Source organism: Equus asinus, chromosome 5, assembly GCF_041296235.1.
Source record: "Equus asinus isolate D_3611 breed Donkey chromosome 5, EquAss-T2T_v2, whole genome shotgun sequence".
Lineage (NCBI taxonomy): Eukaryota > Metazoa > Chordata > Mammalia > Perissodactyla > Equidae > Equus > Equus asinus.
The window spans coordinates 33,702,600-33,724,185 of record NC_091794.1 but is presented as its reverse complement, the minus strand read 5'-3'; the positions used below and the strand labels follow the sequence as shown (position 1 = coordinate 33,724,185).

The 21,586-nt window shown below is 39.9% G+C and overlaps 1 protein-coding gene across 22 annotated transcripts in view; it reads left to right on the top strand.

The window, feature by feature from the left end:
- Positions 1–21,586, top strand: part of LPP (LIM domain containing preferred translocation partner in lipoma) — a 655,109-nt gene that overhangs the window by 475,743 nt on the left and 157,780 nt on the right. For all 22 annotated transcript variants that reach the window (XM_070509219.1, XM_070509220.1, XM_044771277.2 and 19 more), the window contains one exon: positions 17,062–17,188. In XM_070509219.1, the coding sequence (XP_070365320.1) occupies positions 17,062–17,188 (127 nt within the window). The remainder of the gene's footprint in view (positions 1–17,061; positions 17,189–21,586) is intronic.

Below are 21,586 nucleotides of genomic sequence, written 5' to 3'. Positions count from 1 at the left end.
GCATTTCTAATTTTATCCTTACCTTTATAATCAAAGTGCTGACTAATGCAGTATCCGCCACTATGTGCCTGCTCAGTAAATACGATTTGGATTAGTGAATTTTAATTTTTAGTTATGAAAGCAACATAATATAGCCAAAAATTTATAAAGTAGAGAAGAGAAAACCAATACCCACACTGTGACAGTTATAATACCACATATGGTATAGCAGTTAAGGCCATGGACTGTAGTTCTCTTTGGATTCTAGCTGCAATGCTTTGAGCATTCTGCTTACAACTCCAGGCTTCAATTTCTTCATCATTGAGTGAGGGCAGTAAGGGTAACTACGTAAGCAGGAGGTTGGGAGGATGAGGTGCATTTGAGACATTTAAAATAGGGCCTGGCTTGATAAATTTTAGCTATGATGATGATGAGGTTGATGATGATGAGGATGATGATGATGAGGAGGAGTTGTGTGTCCCCTTTATTCATGTTCATGTTCACAAATTACTTGAATGATGTGATTTTTTTCTCCCTTTATTTGTCGCAAGAAATGTGCACTAGGAGATTAAAGGTTATACCCATTTGAGGGAACCAGGCTTGGAGGGAGTAAATGATTGTCTAGATAGCACTCAGCAAGTCTATGGTCAAGAGGGACCTAAAACTCCTCACAACCAGGCTACTCTGTCCTTATTTTCTATAGACATTTCTTAGTTGGAAAAAGAAATTCTTGACTCCTAGTTACTATCTGAGATTATAGCTTAAGTTACAGAGACAGTAAAGTACGTTGAGTTGTTTCAGTCTGGCTTTTAGGATAATGCTGGCTTTGTGTGATAGTGCTTCATATCCACTGGACCGTAGATGCCTCAGGAGCAATGGAGAAGACTCCTGGAAACTTACAGCCATGCTTTTATGTAAAAACAGCGCATAACTCCATGGAACCTGCAAAATTAAACAAAGAAACAGAAACAGCTTCCATCATGATATTCACCCCCTATGTATCAGTATAGCCCTTGCAGCAAAATCCCAGGGCTCCCGTGTTTCTCCATCCTGGCCTTCCTTTAAGCATTGAGTTGTTAGCATCAGATGCCATCACAGCCACTTTGTTGCTCATTTTCTTCAGCATCGCATTAAAGCAATCATTTTTTAAGATCAGCAGCAAAAAGCATACATTGCAATGTGCAGCGTTTGTCTGAGTCTGGAACAGCTGACTTGCTGTGCTGGGGTCCTGCTGATCTGCAGACATCTTCCCCCATCCAGCTTCATATATGGGCTGACTGTACCAGCAGACAGTTCCATCACTTTCACTAAAATATTACTGATGTCTTCATGCACAGCACAGACAATGAAACAAACAAAAAGGAACACAGAGGGACATCAGAGCTGGAGGTCAGTTACGTGTGTTTTTACCTGAAATGAAAGGTGGTAACTTGTCAACTTGGCTGTCTGATGCATACCTCTTGGGATCTTCACCTGGAATGTCATTCTTCTGTAGCTCTGGATCTCCAAATTCTATCTTCATCCAAAACCTGATTAAAGTGCCACCTTCTCTTGTGTCTTTTCATCTCCCCACCTTGAGCCATCTCCTCTTTCTCTGTGTCCTGATAGCAATGATTAAAACATTTTACTTTGGATATTTTATTTTTGGATATTTTACTTTGGAATATTTCCAAACATCTAATATTTCCTACTGTATCTCCTAGAGGGCAGGACCCATTTTTCAATTCTTTCTTTAGCACTAGCATTTACTATACACTCAGCAAATGTACATTGAGTAAACATATTATTTATAATCATCTCCTCAGGTATGTTTGGTTTTTGTGTTTTTAGACATTTGACTAGGTTGCATCTCAGACATGAAACAACGAGGTCCTTAACATGCTAAATGTACTGTGGCATCTAATAACCTGTTCTTCACCAAAAGACTTTCTTTATTTTCGAGAAGCATCGGAGGCTGAGTCTATGACATTAAGCATTGTCATGAGGGTTGAGGCACTGCTGAAAGACCTGGATTGGTCACTGTGTTACATTTCTTAATTAGAAAAAGAGTAAAATCAGTCATAACTTGCTTCCTACCTATTACCCGGGATAGTTAGAATGAGAGCGATGGTGAAGTGTGTAGAGCATTTGATGATATTCACAGTGGTGTTATAATAATAGCCCTTTGTATGTTTATGGCACTTAATTGTATGAAACCCATTTCATTCTGATTAGAATGACACTCTGGACCTTGTTCTTCTGGATCCTAATTTTTAGTCACTAGAACTTGGGAGGCAGTTCCTAGAATCAGTGTGGTTGGGTACAAACCCTAACTCCTTCTCATACCAGCTCTGTGACTTTGAGCAAGTTATTTAGCTTCTCTGTGCCTGGTTCCTCATCTTTAAAGGGAGGCAGCAAAAGTACTTACGTCACTGGATTCTTTCAAAGGTTAAAGGAGATAATACACATACAGAGTTTTGACTCCATAAATGTTATTATTGTAATCCCAACACATTGTATAAGGCCCTAGATAAAGAAAATGCTCAGCGTGTAACAGGAGTATTTCTTTGTGAAAGGCATGTGATTAGGAAAGCGTGGTTAAGACAAAAGGAGAGAGGAAAGATTGAGGCCAGCTTGATCAGGACTCTCGACTCACCTGTCACAACAAGAAGCTCACAGGGTCTGCATAAACTGAGGAGAAACGTCCTATGTTAAGTCGAGGAAAAGGAGACTTGCATAGGTATGGCACCAGCACAGCCTGACAGAATCCTCTGGGGACCACATCTGTTTGTGCCAGCTGTTGTCAGTCTGTGCAGGCTCGCCGAGAATAACAGCATTGATTTTCACTTTGCAGCAACTTCCATCTCGGGATCTCAGAATGCTGCATAAATGTAGATGAAGGCTCTCAAAATTTTTGCCAAGAACGAGAATACTTTATAGGGCATCAAGAACGCATCGATGTTCTGAATGAATCTTTCGTGGTGGAAAGAGAACTAACTAGTTTCAAATCAGGCGTGCTCTCCTGATTTGAGCCTTCTTCTTGAGTCTAGCACTCATTTTCTAGGTGACCTTGAACAACTCGCTTCCCTCCTTGACTCTTAGTGTTCTTATTATAAATGAAGGGATTCATCCACCTCTCAATGATCTCCAGCGTGTCTTCTGTTTCTGAAATTTGCAGAGTGCAGAGGATCTAGTGGGACATCCAAAATGGACTACTGCTTGGCACGTTTGGAAAGGCCCAAGTTCTTGTAGGAGAGAATATTTTCATAGCATTTTATTCATGGTTAGGCCATAGCCCAGCAGAAAAAATTATTACTTTGGTTACTAGGAAATGGCATTATCATAATTTTTCATAAGAAAGAGTACTAGTTTACATGGTTTTCCCTTTGCCCACCTCTACGTATAGTGCTATTTATCATTTCCTTTTACTGTTTTAAGATTTAGCATCAACCCACCAGCTTGTATCAGAGGTTGATAAAGGAAGCAGTCTTCTGAAGAGCCAGTCTACTTCTCTTGCTGAATCGTGAGTGAAGACATCAAAAACAGGCATGTCTCTCCACGATCTCTTGTACTCAGTCCATCTACATCAAAATTACCTGAATGTTTGTTATTTTCTGGTTACCATCTTTCTACATAAAAGAGATATTATACCATAAAATGTAGTATTTGTCCCTAAGAAATCTTCCTTTAATAGTTCAGGACTTTGTAACATATGATTAAATTCCCCTAAACACAAGCAGATAGGTCATAAAATCCTACCGAAAAAATGCAGAGGGGTTGAGAAGTTGGGGCAGTTGGTATGTGAGTTAAGCGCGCTCTTTCTGGAGTTGACGACTGGATTCAAATCCTGTTTCCAGTTACTGTCAAGGTGGTCTCAGTGCCTCAGCTTTCTCATTTGTAAAATCAGAGTAGTAAATATCTGATGGGATTGCTGTAGTGAGAAAATGAGCTAGTGTAAAATATTTTGAACGTCGGCCCCTGCTAAATACTCAGTATACCCTAGTTATTTTCAATCTTGTAAATTACAAATCAATAAATATATAAAAACTTACATATTTCTACCTTTCAGAGTTTATGGAAAGAGCTATTCCTTCAATAGAATTACTATTATCTGAATCATGGTTGATGGTCAGTTAGAAATCTTAAATGCTACTGGTCTTCAGATTCAGCGTCAGAGCATGATCTTTTTTCCCCTCTGCTGCAGTGCTGATGAATGACACTGAGTCATTCATAGTCCCTCATCCACCTTCCTGCCACACTTGAAAGACATCCATAGCTCAGACTTGACAGACTGTTTGTGAGCATTTAATACAAGTCATGAGCCCTATTAAATATTAGCACATGCCATGTATCATCTCAGGTATTACTCACAGAGTCCCTGAAATGAAGGCATTCCTTCTACCCTGCCTACCCCCCAACTCCATATATAGATGAAGAAGCTAATGCTAAGAGAAATTTTAAAAAACTTGTGAAATGTTACCCAAAATAAGTAGTATAACTTAGTGTTTGAACCAGCGTTTTGTGCTTCCGAAGCCCACACTTTCTCCATTACACCACAATCAGTGTTTCTGAAAGTAAAAGGGGCCACATTGGTCTCCAACCTCTGGTATAATTAGCACCATGCTTTAATCAGTGAGGTTGACTGTCTTGATTAACCTTTATGATAGATCATGTAAGTTTCGTATTTCTAAATGAATATATAGAGGCAGCTGTAAATTAGTGGAAAAACACTGTGCTTGGATCAGAAGACTCATGGTTAACTACTGGCTCTGCCACTTACTATGGGTGTGATTTTAGCTAAGTCAACTTAACGTTGTCACTTAACAAACCACTAACTTGGTTTATTTCTTTATACAAAAAACACACACTGGAAAGTATTAAATGATATCTAGTGTGTGTGAATCTAGCAGTGAGGATCCTTATTGCCTGTGAAGGAGCACAGAAAGCTGAAGAGTTTTCTCTCCTTCCTTCAAGTCCTATTCGAGCCCCTCATCTCTTTGGCTTGTTGTTGGTATGCTCCAGTCCACTGTAACCTCTCTCACCTCTGAATCCATATCGTCCGTTGATATATTCACATGCTATCTATACAGCATAGCTTATCTTTAAGCATGTTTTTAAGGATAATAATAATTTCTTAATCAGTACAGCCAGTAAATGGTTTACATGAACCATCTCATTTAACTCACAAGGTAAATCCTATTGACCCCATTTTATGGTTTAGGCAGCTAATATTTAGTAAAATGAAGCATCTTGCCCTGGGTCACACAATTGGTAAGGAGTGGATGTGGGATTTGAACCTACACAGATAACCCCTAGAGCCTGCGCTCATAGGTGTCTAAGCCATGCTCATCCATCTGTCCATGTTTGACTTCGTTCTATTTCTCGCTCACATGCCTTGATTTCCTGACTGGATTATAAATTCCTCGAACAGGATGTTATCACACTTATTTTGATGACTGCCTTCATGCCTAATTACTAGTATTTGTGGCACATTTAATGTAGATTTCACCAGAGGCTACAGTTTTCCATACTTCTCGAATATCCTGGAAGCAGAGAATTTTGACTTCTTCCTCTTCTTTGTCTCTGGTCAGGAGCGAATCTCCCCACCATGTTGAACTACAGTGATTTGATTTTCACAGGTCAAGCAAAAGACCTTTTCTCTGTTATTCTCACTGAGACACTTTGCCTGCCTCCCCAGTGAGGCCCAGAAATCCACAGTGATCAGTGCATCTGTCAGAGGCTGGACTTGTTTGCCGCGGGTGGCATTGTCACTGAACAAAACACATGCCCTTTCTTTGCATCTGAAGTGCCTTGGATCGCTGAGCAAGGACCTGTCTGACTCAAATGAAAACCACCTTGTGTTAGGTGAAATATGAGGAGTTAACTATTTGTTGGCTAGTGTGCATTTCCCACGAAAAACTCAAAAACAGAAATTTACCTCAGGCCATGGAAAGTGATGTGCCAAGCGTCATATTTGCATATTAAAACCGAAAACTGATTTGCATGTTATTTCAGTGTCTTGTGTCACGTTCAGGCTTCTGTCGAGCCCACTAGATAGAAACAGCTTGTACAGTAGGAAAGTGTTTCTGTGCATATCAGACTGAAAATCTAGGTGCCTTTATTTTTTTCAACAAATTGTCCCCACTTTAGGTTCTTCATTCTCTCCTGGCTTCATACCTGAAAATACCAAAGAGAAGACTGAAATCCCCTGTTTTATAAAGTATATTATTATTTCCTAAGGGCTATCCATTTTTTACCATATTTATTTAGATAATTTAAAACTCATAAAAAATTTAAATTACTCATAATCCCACCATCGTAACATGAGCTATTAACATTTTGGTATGTTTCTTCTTAGTATCTGGTTTTCTATACCTACATAGACACACACATTGGCACTCTTGCATATATATTTTTATACATTTATAATAATCAGATGCACTATTTTAATATCCTCCCGCTTTTTAGCATGATAATGGCAAGAATTATGAGACAATCTAAGTATCTAACAATAAGGAATTGGTAAAACCCCATTTTGAACACAGTGAGTTAGAACCATGGTCAGAGCTGGAGCCCTGGCAAGAGAAACTCTCTGTCTGTTTAATAGAGCTTTATTAAAAGTGTAGCCTCTGGTTGAGGATAGCTTTCCTATGGGACAATGTGTAGAAAGCAGTGCATTGTAAAACCTTTCTTCCCATTGTTGGAGCAACTAGCCTTTTCATTGCACCAGGCAACCAAAGAAAGATGAAACTTCTTCTCAGAGGTCCCTGCTGGGCACTAGTGGGGCACAGCAAAGACCAAGACCTGGTTTAGTTTAAAAACACAACTTTGAGCAACAGTTCACTCCATTCATCGAACTTTTGTATCTTGAGTCTTGTTGAGGTGAAACTTACCAATGGAAATAATGTCTTGTAATTATCTTGGTTTGGTTATGTCAGATCCCTTCTGCATAACAGGCATAAAGGCTAACGATTAGGGGGGAAGCACATGTAGATTTTGGCTATAGTATTGTGGAAACAGCTTCTTTTAGTCTCATTTAGGAACAAGGTAAGGTGGTATAGAAAAGGGGGGAAGATTGAGAGAAATCTTATCACCCCACAGAGGCAACTCATTTTCTGTTACTCATCTTTCCATCAGAAACCCCAGAATCTCAGGGCCAGGAGAAGCTAGGTCAAAGATCTCTTGCCAACCACTTGCCCACCAGGTGGGAGAGCATCCATGGTTGTGCCTTTTCTGCCTGGAGTTCATCAGGTGGGAAAGCATAAAGAAGGCTAATTTCCTCTGAATAGCCAAACATGAGCCCTGCTTTATTATTTATCTTCTGGTGCCAAAGACTACACCGTAGAAAGGTTAACAATTTGGAAAGCCAGCAAAGCTTATATTCACCAAATGTCGTGTATGTCAAGATTTATAGTTAAAAGAACTCAGTCATTACATCTCTTGATAAAACAATTAATATAAAATTCAGGTATCCTACACTAACGTATTTATAGGCAAATAGGAAAGTAGAGAGCTACTGGAGACACATTATTACTCTGCAAACATTCCACTTCCACTGCAAACATTCCAAAGAAAGAAATCATCTTTGTTCATAGTTTGTAAGTGTCCCTCCTGGTAATTATAACTGCCATGTATTTGATGTTTAAGGTCTTACAAAGCTTCTTCATGTGAATTAGATATTATTGTCTTCCAGTTTATGGATGAGAAAATGAATAATAGAGAAACAAACCCTTGGGGAACTGAAGTGGTTCCCTAGACATCAGGCCTAGGAATAAGCATGCTCCAAACTAGGGCACCCTGGAGGTTACAGGAACATGAGGAGACCAAGAGTGGTGGGTGGGGAGGGAGGCCACTTTTCCTCAGCTCAGCCTATATCACCATAACACCCTGTTGTTTGCATACCATGGGCCCCCTTAGTGGACACCCAACACGTTCGTCTGTTAGTATAACATCCAGCAACTCCACCATACTGTAATTCAGAATCATTGCTCCTTCGCCATGGCGCCGAATTGTCTTAAGAAAGCTGATTTTGAGGCAATACACGGCATGAAAAAGAGGTTGTAAGAAAATCAGGCTTTTGAAAGTGAAGATTAATTGGAATGGGTTAGAATCCAACTTTTAAAGTCAAAATTTCTGGGTCTTCTACCATTCATTCTCCAAGGAAATGGAACTTATGAATAGAAGAACTAAGAGCCCACTTTTCTACCCCCATAAAGCTGTGAGGAACATTCATTTATGGGTTTCTCATTGTTAACAAATCGTTCTCTCCTGCCCGTTCCTTCTGTGTGGCCCATTGCTTTAACCGGAAGCAGAGTGAATGTCCAGAAAATCTTCTGCCCTTGGCTCCATTCAACAGTGAGACGTTGAAAGTAGAGTGTGATAATTCAGTGAGAGTCAGAAAGTAGAAGCAGCCTCAGGAAATTGCAAACTGCAAACTTGACACAGTTAAATAGGGGGCGAAAAAAAAGAACAAAAATATCAGAAATATATTTTTTCTGGCAGGCTTTCAGCTCCAAAATGGGGCTAATTCTACCTTTTGAAAGAAGATAATTTCAATGTTTCTTTTTTCAAGAACACATAATTGAAGTTATTTTCCCTCTGAGAGAAGGAACCTCTTGTACATCATTACAAACGGACAAGAAAAATGAGCAGCTCTGGTAGCCGAGTGATAGAGTATTCATTATCCTGTAATCTGTGAATATCTTGGCTGCTTTCTCCTGTGCCTGGGCGGTGCTTTTCTGGTAAGGTTCAGATGCGCACTAGGTTCAAGTTATCCAGCACTATGGAACTAGGAGATCAACAGCAGGTGAGGACTCACAGGAGAAAAATGACGCATACTGAGGTCAATATCAGAGTAACTCAAGAGGTTGACACGATGACAGGTATTGGGTAGCCATTTTGTCAAATGGAGACTTAGCACGTATATTTAAATAGTTAAATTGGTGGTAACAAAGATTCAAGGTTGTGAGTGTTCTCCTGCGGGGGGGTCTTTGCTTTTTGCACCTTAGTGCAGCTATTTACCCTGCTTCCTTTTCTCTTTAGGAGGGACAGTGGAAGTCTTTCTCCATCCAGGGAGGGGTGGCGGTAGGGTAGGGTGCTTAACCTTTTGTCTTCTTGATTTCATGCCCTATGTGTAGTGAAAGTTCAGTAGGCTGCAGAAACCCTGTGACCTGCCAGCTGCTTACTCAGATTCAGAATGCTGAGTGAACTTCTAGATTGTTTCAGGGGATGCTGACAAGTGGTTTAAGTCCTCCTGTAAATGGAAATCTCTGTAATAATGAGGTTTCCACTTACTCAACGTGTGTCTGTTTTTATAGACTACAAAGTATCCATAAATATGAATATCTGTGATTTCACTATAAATATCTGTAATGATATGCACCCTGCATATTATGGGCACAAAAATATGATAGAATAGAATCAAAGGAATCTTTGAAAACACCATTTTATACATAAAGATACTGGGCTCAGGGAATAGAAATGATTTAATTAAAACTCCTGGACAAGTTAAATGCAGAACTAGGATTAGAGAGATAAATAGGTCTCTGTACTTACGGATTCCTATGTAAGAATATATAAAACACTTCAAATACCATGAAGTATTATAGAAACATGGCAGATATTGTTATTTGTGTTATTCTTAATCTGGCAGTTTTCTTACTCACCAAGGATTCTATCCATATATATTTTCTTTGCAGAAACATTCCTCATTTTTGCACAGTCTCATTCATAACCTTTACCACGGACCTAGATCCAAATTTGGCTGCAGTATTCATATTTAGCCTTTCCTGGAATGATTTTTGGCTGGACCCAGAGCAAGGAAATAACCGTGGCAGAGAAGAACCAGTTGCAGATACCTGGACATTTTCTATCTTCTGACACTTTCATGTCAGGAATAAAATGACGTATAAAGAAACAAGAATATATGCCATTCTCTCATCACTTTCCACCATTCACCTTTTCTTTCTTTCCAGTCTCCCTTCTGTAGCAGATTGAGACAGGCCAGCCTAGTCAGTGGATGGCTGCCCTCCACAGAGTAAGCTCCTTCCTTCTTGTGCCTCATATGGTCACATCTAACTGCAAGGGAGAATGGAAAATGTAGTCCAGCTGTGTGCTCAGAAAGAAGGAGACAGATTTTGGTGAGCAGTTAGCTGCCTCTGCCTCACTTAGTAAATATCAGAGTCCTTCTTAAGTATGTCAGCTGTTAAATTGCTCAGAAATACCATGATATCTGGTTGCATCTTTTAAGGCATCGTGAGCCGTGGTTGAAGATGTTGCCAATATGCTTATTTCGGAAGCATGACTTTCATAAAATCAATCCCCATTTTTAAATCTCCTAATGATTCCCTGTTGCCTAAAACAAAATGTAACATTGACCACAGCCTATTTCTCTAGCCTCATCCTAATCCGTTCCTTCTCTTAACATTTTTTTTTTTTTAATATACATGTTCATTTATACATACTGTTCTTGGAATGTCTTGACTTTTTTTTTCTCTTTTTCTTTCCTCCCATCTCTTCCTTCCTTCCTTCCATCCTTACTTCCTCCCTCTCTCCCTCCCTTCCTTCCTTCCTTTTTCTTTCTTTCCTTCTTCCTTCCTTCCTTTCTTCCTTTCTTTTCTTTCCTTTATCTCTTCCCCTCTCTCTTCCTCTCTCTGACTCTCTCTCTCTCATCCTCTCTCCCTCCCTCCCTCCCTCTCTCCCTTTCTCCCTCTCTCCTTCCCTTCCTCCATTCCTTCCGCCCTTTCTTCTTTCCTTCCTTTCTCTCTCCTGGTGAAATCCGATTTATCCTTCAAGATCAAAGTAAGAGGTCATCTCCTTTCTGGCAGCTTTCTCACATCTCAGAACTCTGAATGCATACCTGTGTCTTAGTACTTACACTTTATTATAATTATCTATTTTCATGTCTCTTTCTTCCTAAACTGTGAGTTGTCAAAGGCAGGAATCCTGAATAATTTTACTTCATAATAATAGTGCTTGGCACTTGGCAGTTCCTTAGGAAAGATATGTTGAGAGAATTTTGAAGGAGTCCTCTGAAATCTATTTCTAAGTCATCTGTAGGTCCTATAATACTTGCCTTTACTAAGAGGTACAGCCATTTCAAAGAATACGCATATTAGTGATTAATATTGATACTCGTAAGAATGTCTCTTTCTTAGAAAAGTCTAGAGGCTTTGTTTATATTTGTTTTGCAGTGTTTTTGTGTCACAATTTAGCAGAAGACCTCCACTCTGAAAAAGTCTTTGCTTAGATAATAGACTGTAGATTAAAATCCACATTGCTACAGGTGATTAGAGCTAGAAGGGCTTGGAGACGACGATGTTGGAACCCTGAGAGGCATCGAGGTGTAGCAGGAGCATGCCCAACTCAGCACCCTTGGTTTCAGTCAGGGCTCTGCGGTCTTCGGGGAGGTACTTCACTCAGGTTGCTCACTTCTCTTCTGAACCTCAATTTCCTCATCTGTAAAATGGGACTACGGATGGTACAGGGTATAAACACTTGAGATTGCGTGTGTGTGAAAGCAGGCACTTTGAAAAGGGTCATACAAATATGAAGAATTATGTCACAATGAATATACTGCTGATGCTATTCACATGTCTACTTTTGAAGAAATAAAAAACAAAATAATGCAACTCATCTCCATCCAACCCCTCACTCCACAAATTTCCTATTATGTTCTATTATTCAAATGCAATGCTGGAAGCTGTTTATTAAGAAATGAGTTAGGGGCCGGCTCAGTGGCACAGAGGTTAAGTGCGCACATTCCGCTTCGGCGACCCAGGGTTCGCCAGTTCAGATCCCGGATGGGGACATGGCACCGCTTGTCAAGCCATGCTGTGGCAGGCATCCCACATATAAAGTAGAGAAAGATGGGCACAGATGTTAGCTCAGGGCCAGTCTTCCTCAGTAAAAAGAGGAGAATTGGCAGCAGATGTTAGCTCAGGGCTAATCTTCCTCAAAACAAAAAAAGAAATGGATGTAGTTGTTAATTTTTCTTGGCATGTGTTCAGTCCTAAGCACTACTGAGAGAGAGAAATTAAAAGGTGTTTCTTCATCCCAGTGAGAAAAGTACTCAGCTACCATCTATGGGGCTTGAACCCCGAAGAAAGTCCTGGGCTATATCTTCCTCAGTGTGAGAGACAACTGGAAACTGAGGAACCTGTGTTTTTACCAATATGTATTCCCCAGATGTTAAATATTATGTCCTGGGTGTGGGGAGGGGGGAACGTAGGGGGGTTTGTAGCCGGATAAGGTTCAGAAACACTGGAAGAGATGATCTCTGGGGCTCTTTCCTCATAAGAAATACCAGGAATCCAAGATTAGCATTATATGAGATGAGAGTCTCAAAGAAAAGAAAGTAGCTTTTTCAAATGTGTTGTTTCAAAAACAGTATTGCTAGCAAATAGGAAGGAATATTTGGAGATTAAAAGGAATGATGTGTTTGTTTTAAAATCTGTGAAATATTAACAAAATAAGTACTTTGAAGTTAAACCTCTGCTTGAAATGTAAGCGCTGAGGGCAGAATGTGAATTGCTGGCTTAAAGTTGTAGAGGACAGACTTGGCCTTCTTCCTGCCTCTGTTTATGTTAAAAGGGAAGCAGATATTGGGTGTAAACAATAATAAATTGTGTCCATTCCCTGAGGATCCACCCTAAGACTAGACGCAGGAATTAACAGGTTTTGCTTTAGTGGTTGTTGATTTAAATTAAAACAGCCAGCACCATTAATATCAGAGGTAGTATTTCATAATTCTCTCCACTTTCTCTATGGGAAGCAATGTTTGGTTGGAAAAAAATGCGTGGAATTAGGAGTCACATGACACCATAATTTGGACACAAGCTCTTGAACTCAAGCTCAAGCTCTCTATTGCAAACCTAGAAAAAAAGGTGTAGGTCATTTTTCCATCTTTGTCTTCAATTTTGTCACCTGAACTGGGATGATCCCGTCCCTCAGAGGCAAAGTGAGAGATCCAAAGAGAGTCCCTTTGTTAGCATGGTTTGAAAGTAGTTAAGCTCTGCATAGCATGAGATGCAAGCTGTTTCATTTTAATTCTCACAAAGACTGTGAGGTGGCCCTGGCAAGCCCATTTCACAGAGGGAGCCTGAAGTTAGGAGAGGTTCACGAGCTCACCGAAGGACACCAGGTTAGTATCAGAGTTAAGCCTGTCTCCAGCCATCGTGTCACTGCCACGTGGGATATCCCTTCACTCTTGTGGGCCACAAATACATTACAATAAATTCGCCATTCACTCTAGTCTCATGGCTGTCCCATCCACTCTCCATTCCAGAGACAGCTTTCTAAATCTGATTAGCTCACTCCCCTGCTGAAAATCCCTCCTGCTGTTTCTATTGCCTGGATGTTCCTATCTGAGGGTCTTTGGATATGTTTCCTGTGGTCTGTGAATCTCCTGAAATTGTGAGTAAATTTTATGTGCATTTTTATGAGTGCCATTCTCTGCCAAAAGGGAGTTTAGCTCATCAGATTTTCAGAGTTGTCCACGGTCTCACACAAGGCCTGGAGCCTCAGGCCCAGAGAGAAGCCCTAAGCACCTCAGTCTGGTGTGGCAGTTATCAGTTGACCCTTCCTATCTCCAACTTCTCCCGTCTTAAACTCAGAACCACCTACCGTTTTCCTCACTCACCCCTAACTGCTTCTCAACTCTGACCTTTTGCTCCTCTCTGAGTCCCCCGCTTGACCTGGGTCAAAAGCCTCCTCTAGGGTTTTGTTAGTATCCAGTGTATCTTTATCACTTGAATTCATCACATTAAAAACATTGTACTTCATGGATTACAGAAGTAGAATTACAAACTGTAACAGAAACAAATTTAGAAAGCGAAAGCCCTCCAAGACTCCAACCCCAGAGATAATCCCCTTTCACACAAGAATATGTGTCCTTTAAGGCTTTTTTTCCCTATCTATGTATAGATCTGAGGATAATTAAACTATTTACTTTACGAAAATGACACTATCATTTAGATTTCCCATTCTATAACTGGATCTGTTCATTTGATAACATGGCTAGGTCATCTTTTTCATATTTGTACATATGGATTTACACTGTACTCTTTTTTGTGTGTGTGAAGAAGATTGGCCCTGAGCTAACATCTGTTGCCAATCCTCCCCTTTTTGCTTGAGGGAGACTGTCGCTGAGCTAACATCTGTGGCAATCTTTATCTATTTTATGTGGGATGCCATCACAGTGTGGCTTGACGAGCGGTGCTAGGTCCACACCCAGGATCCGAATCTGCAAACCCCAGACCACCTAAGCAGAACACACTAACTTAACCGCTACACCACCAGGCCGGCCCCTACCGTGTACTCTTTTATGACCTGTTCATATTCCATTTTAGGTATCTATCATTGTCTATTTAGGTGATGGATAGTTTATTATCCCTTTTCATTCCTCCTTCTCTCAAATATAGTTCCTGTGACCTGACCAGCCTTGGTCATATAATTTTATGAGTTTGTTGTTAGGGCTGTCGAGTTGATTCCTACTCCTAGGACCCTGGGTAGAGCAGAGTGGAACCCTGCCTGGTCTTTTTGCACCATCCTCTCACCCTCCAGCGCTGTATCAGACAATGCTCTGCTGCTATTCATAGGGTTTTCATGGTCAATTCTTTCAGAAGTGAGTGACTAGTTCCTTCTTCCTAGTCTGTCTAGTCTGGAAGCTCTGCTGAAACCTGTCCACCATGGGTGACCCTGCTGGTATTTGAAATACCACTGGCATAGCTTTCAGCATCAGAGCAACTTTTATTAGTATTTCTGTAAAATTTTCCCAGAAGCAGATAGCATATGTGCAGTTTAAGGTTTAATAATACTGGCAAATCACTCCTCCAATGTCCATGTCTACATCCCCTCCCATCAATATCCTGTGCTTTTTATAATTAACCATTTATGCATGTTTCTCACCCAAGCCAGACTCCAATTCTCTCAAAGGCAAAGACTGTGTCTAATACATCTTGGTGTCCCTCCTTGATGCATGCAGAGGCTACACAAAATAGACACTGCAAGAATGAGCGGAGAAACTGATAAGCGAAAGAATAAATGAATGATTCAAGAGTTCCTTTAACCCTCACACCAACCCTATAGGGCAGGCATTATTTGCAGTTTAGAGGAGGCCCTAAGTTTAACATTTAATGTTTATTGAATAAAGGAGTGATTCTAGGAAGGGCTCATGTCCTGGCTTTATCATAACTAGCTCTGCCCTAATCTTTTTGAGTGTCTATTTCCTCATCTCACAATGAGCAGATTGAGGTAATGATTCTTCAGGTCCCAGCATGCAGCTCTATTTTTTGTCTCTGTCTCCTGCCACATGCCATGATTTATTCACTGCTTTCCTGTCCCCAATCCAAATTGTCCAACAATGAAATAAAATCCCAGGGGTAAGATTAGTGATCAACATAAAACATTTGTGGCCTTTTCAGCCTTTTGCATGTCTGTCCTCCAACTTTCTGTACATTTCTAAAATGGAAAATAATTATAGAGAAGAGGCCAAATAGATACCAGTCAACAATTTTGCTTATGTTTAGAAGGCATTTCATGCCATAGACATCACACAAATAATTAATACCCATCTTGGAGTTGTTGAAATAAATGTTGGTAGTAAGAATGAGACATTGGGGGGCTGGCCCCGTGGCCGAGTGGTTAAGTTCGCGCGCTCCGCTGCAGGCGGCCCAGTGTTTCGTCGGTTCGAATCCTGGGCGCGGACATGGCACTGCTCGTCAGACCACGCTGAGGCAGCGTCCCACATGCCACAACTAGAGGAACCCACAACGAAGAATACACAACTATGTACCGGGGGGCTTTGGGGAGAAAAAGGAAAAAATAAAATCTTTAAAAAAAAAAAAAAAAAAAAGAATGAGACATTGGTACTTTATAGCATTTTAACACCCAAGAACTTATTTGGTATAGTGAAGATAACAGGTGAATGAATATGCAACTTCAAGTTTTGTTGAAGCAATTCTTTATAAACTATTCATGAAAGGAGAAACTCTTGGTCAATGATTTTAAGAACACGTAAAGATCAAGGAATCTCATCTCTTCCCATTAGCCATAGTCGACATCATCATTGTTTCTAAAACTTTTGTAGCAGTCTTTCTATTTTTAACATTTTAATTATAGATGTTGGGGTGTGATATTGGAAATAGTCAAGTTTATAGTCTACGCAAAGAAAAATATAATAAAGTCCCTTTTATTTACATAGCGCCATGCTATCTTACATCTGGCATCTGGCCTTTCTTCTTTCTCTCTGTACTTTGGAGTCTTGGTTGATCATGTCACGTGCTCTTTCACCTGACACTCAGTTTCTTTGTATTGCCAGAATATTTCTGGGTCACTCACCTATTTAAACACCAACCCAGTGTCAATGCTGCTGATTTACCTCCCCCATATGATATCAGGCTGTTTGCAGTGCTGGGGGAAACAAAATTACTCAGCCTCCTTAACCGGATCACAAGGCCCTTCACTTTCTGGATCCCTGTACCTGATAAGATTCCTATTTCCTATCTCAAACTATGTGCATGCTCCAGAAATACACAACTGCCACCTGGCTTATACTACCTGGCTTTTTCCTCACCTGAATGTGAGAAACCTCAGTGTATATGTTTCCTCTCCTTTAGCTGAATAAGGCCTCATCTGTGCCGCCGCCTCTCCTGTTGAATTCTTCCTCTCAGGCTCCAAGAGAAGTCCCATTTGCACCCGTTGATTGTGCATTTGCTACAGTTGCTTTATCTTTAATTATTAGTGTGCCTGTATCTCTCACTTGACTGCAAGCTCCATAAGGGGGGAGGCTCTATTTATTTATCTTTTGTGTAAATATACAACTGGTGTATAGTGACTACTTAGCAATTGATGAATGAAATGGCGTCCTACTGTTCTAAACATTGATTTCTAAAGCCTGGTATATGACTCATCTACATAAGTCAGGGGAATAAAATGGTGGCTCCAAGGTAGACTCTGGATAACTGATAAAACTGATTCTAAAACGTGGGATTCCTAATAGCCGCCCACGTCCAGTGCTTTTTCCTCTACACTGTGAACACCACTTGATTGCCTTCGTTGATGTCTAGATTACATTTAAAAGACTATGCATCTTCTGCCTTTCAGGGTGGACAAACAGGATCATTGGGGCCTCCGGCTGCTCCCTCCTCATTCCGCCCTGAGGATGAGCTCGAGCACCTGACCAAGAAGATGCTGTACGACATGGAAAATCCACCTTCTGATGAATACTTCGGTGAGTGGGTCTAGAGCCGACTTCTGAAGTCAGTGTCTTGTTCTGTTTTCCCTAATTAGTAATTAGGAGTATTGTCAGCTCCACTGGTAAAGGATTTGAGTCTGGGTACATCGGAGTTTGGTATGCATGCACACGTAACTTAGTGTTCTGGAAATTGCTTTGTGAGACTGTCGTAAATGTGGAATCTGTTTAGCTTGTCCTGAAATCTCAGGAGTACTTTTGTGTTTCTTGAGATACAAGTTTGATTTTAAAACTTAATTTTTGACAATTTATTAGCTTCTCATTAGGGAGAAAGATGGTGTCTGCATATGTTCAAGTTTCTTACTAATGTAAATATTCCTATACAAAATGTGGAATTGGGTAAGGTCTAAACTCTGTACTCTCAATTCTTTCCCTCTCCGAGTTCAGGAAAAGATGTCCTCTCTATTTTTTTGGACTTCTCTCCAAACCTGTGACTAATTATGAGCAGTTAATCCATCTCATCCATTAGTGTAACGTGAGTTATGAATTATATGCCAATTATGAACTGTTACAGATATATAACCGGTCCTCAGGAAGGTTGTAATTATTCGGAAGAGAGAAGAAAAACACACAAATAATTACTAGTCTAAGTAGAAAGTTATAAGAGGCATACGAGAGGCTGAGGTCAAACTTTATAAAATTTAACAGCTCTGTTCATCAGGAACATGAGGAATGCTTTACAGAAGAATTGATGGCGCTTGAACCTGGACCCTGTAAAGCAGGGCCTCTCAAATTTTCTGTGATGAAAGGCTGTCTCCTCTCCAATCTGTTGGAGACCAATATTTTTATAGAGTACAATTAAAATTACTTACTAAGAAAATGAAATAAAAAGAATACAAAATGGAACACCAAGTTTTACCATTATTAGATTGAGCAGGAATAAATTGCTCTATTAAATTGCTATAATATTTTCTAAGTACTCACTCTCTGTTTCTGTGCTGTTTCATCACAAGGTGATAAACCTTCCTTAGTCAGACACCCATCTGTGGACCATATTTTGAGTGGCACTGCTTTAAGGACATGTAGAGAAAGGACATTACCTCTAGGGAGCAGTGGGAGCAAAGGCACAGAGGTAGAAAAATTGCACAGGGCTTTTACTTCTTCAAATATTTCCTATTTTCATGTCTTCCCCCCTGCTTCCTATTGGAGAATATATAATGACAAGTAAACTGAGGGCACTGGTCCAAAGCCACACCATAGATGGACAGGGTTAGGATATGAAAAATATTGCATTTATTTGTATGCAGGAGGAGTGTAGCATAGCTAAAAGAACACAATAGTTGGAATAAAGTCTTCTGGTTCTGGTCCCTTCTCTGCCCCTTGCTGGCTAAGCAATATTGGCATGTTCTCCATCTGCCTGAGCCCATTTCCCACCTTGGTAAATCAAAGGTGTGGAGCAAGTCTTCTCTAGCCTTTCTTTCAACACTAGTAAGTTCACTGTAGGAACAGCATTAATCCAAAGAAGAATAACAAAGCTGAAAACCAAACATAAGCTGATAGAGATTAGCACAAAGCATGGAAAATAGTAAAAAAAAAAAAGTCTCTAGTTAATATTAGAATGTTCTAAAAGTATATCATGCTCTTGTCATTGACGTAGCAGAGGAGTTTATGTTGGAGTCTAAGATAAACTTTTTTTAAAAAGCATGTTAAAAGTGAAAAATAAGTTCTCCATATTAAAATAAATTAAAAATGAAAAGCTAGGCGCCCACCCAGTGGCATAAGTGGTTAAGTTCAGCATGATCCACTTCGGCAGCCTGGGGTTTGCAGATTCAGATCCCAGGCATGGACCTATACCACTCATCAAGCCATGCTGTGGCAGCAACCTACATACAAAATAGAGGAAGATTGGCACAGATTTTAGCTCAAGGCCAATCTTCCTCAAGTAAAAAGAGGAGGATTGGCAACAGGTGTTAGCTCGGGGCCAATCTTCCGTGCAAAACAAAAGAAAAGCTAACATACCAAGGATATATACTTCATATATCATAGCAACAAAATGCATAGCAATAAAGAAAATTGAACATAGATAATAATTGTGTTAATGCATGTATATTAGGCATTCTCAGAAACAGATACAAATTGAGTATTATTTTTGCCTTCAAGTATTGTCCTAGCTCTACTACTTACTAACTTAGACGACTTGAACAAATTGCTCACTCTCTCTAAATCTGTTTTTGTTTTGCTCCATCTATAAGATGGAAATAATAGCTAGCTTATACTGTTATTGTGAGTATTGAATGAAAGATTTATAGAAAGCACTTAGCCAAGTTCTGGGCATGTAGAATATGCTCAATAATCAAAGTTATCTCATCTTTTGTTTAAGAAAACAAGATATGCCCATTAAAAATCCACTAATAAGACAATTTAAATATAGCAAGAATAGAACATATCACCAATTGGTAAATAATCATTACCAAATGAGGATTATAAACCATGAGAGAGAACCAGAGAATGTGGAATAATGATTAACTTTTATTGAGTGTTTATGATATGGAAGTACTATTTTATATGCTTTATAGGAATTAACTCATTTCATCCTTACAGAAAAAATATAACACTGTGAAATAAATGCTATTATTATTTAAGATTAGGAAATCTAGCTGAGTGAAATAAGTCAGAGGGAGAAAGTCAGATGCCATATGATCTCAATCATAAGTAGAAGATAAAAATGACAAACAAACACATGGCATTGGAGACTGGACTGGTGGTTACCATAGGGGAAGGGGCGGGGGGGGGGCAAAAGGGGTGATTAGGTTCACTTGTGAGGAGATGGACTATAATTAGTTTTCGGGTGGTGAACATGATGTAATGTACACAGAATTCGAAATATGATGTACATCCGAAAATAAAAAGAAAAAAAAGATTAGGAAATCGAGGCACAGAAATGTTAAGTAATCTGCCCAATATCAACAGCTAATAAATTTTAGGACTGGATTAGAATCTAGACTCCAGGTCTATGCATTTTTCTTTCTTCTAAAAGCTTTTTCCCAAGCTTTATTGAGGTATACAAAAAACTGCATATAATTATAATGGATACAATTTGGTAGGTTTAGACAGATGTATACACTTGTATTGCCATCATCACAATCCAGGTAATAAACATATCCATCACCTCCAAAAGTTTAGACTGGATATTTAGAAAAGGTTTTATAGAGGAGATCAGCTTTGGATAGATGGAAAATAATTGAAGGGTATTCTCTTCTAAGTAGGTAGAATGAACAAAACTTGAGTTGAGGCCAGGATTATTCAAGGAATATTTACTTTATGTGAAAACATCCACCAAGTGCCTCTTATGTGCAGGCTACTCTGCTAGGTGTTGGAGGCATATGGAGATAGACAGACATGGGTCTTACCGTTAAAAGTACTTATAGTCTAATTAAGGGGATGTGTGCAGAGTTATGGGGTTTCATCATAACACAAGACGGAAAATGAGAAGTGTCTTAATTGAAGTTCAGCCAAAGTTCTTTGAGAATTCAGAAAAAGGAGAGAGGACATCCTGAGGCAGGAATGGAAAAGTGTTTATGGAGTAGTTAGCCTTTGAGTTACGTCTTTAAAAGTATGCTAATAGGGATTTGGAAGTGGGATAATAGTAAAGAAGTGATGTCATTTCTAATGAGGGGACTTTTAACATTAGGGAATAAAGTCATTGGAGTGAAGCGCCTATGTGGGAAGGAATAAATATTGGGAAATGAGGTTGGGGAAGTAGGTTGGGACCAATGAGGAGAGGACTTTTAATGCCTAACTAAGGCTAGGGACTTTATCTTATGTAATGAGAGCCCTTGCATGTTGAGATCAAATGCTATGGGAACTGTTTCATGAACAGTATCTAAGAATTTGGGCTCCAAAGCCAGAATGTGTTGGTTTGAATACCAGCTCTACCTCTTACTGGCTAGGTAAAAGCAGGAAACAAAGGATGCGTTAACAGAACTGTTGTTCACTGTTCCACACTTTAAACATCAAACATTTCCCCAGCTCGTTCTCCATGCCTGCTGCTGTGCTGGGTGTTAGAGACACTCAGATGCAGAGGCTGTGTCCTCACCGAATTCACCAGTTCCTGGGAAGAACAAGAGAGAGGCAGACATGTAAAGGATGTCAGTGCAGATGTCAGCACTGTGTTGGGTCTGCCTGAGGCACTCTGTGAGTGTAGAAGTCCATAAGTCTGCCTGGAGAGGACAGAAGAAAGGCTACACATCAGTGTGTTTGCAACAGGAGGGTCTGACCCAAGAAAGATGGATGAGTCCTCTCTTGCTCCCCATCAGATTTTTACTGTAGTTCCATTTGGCTGGAAATAGCACTGCCAAGCACCACCCTAAAAGAACTTCACTCTCTTGAATTAACGTCCCCAGCCCTACCACAACCCATCGCCTATTCTCTTTTTCC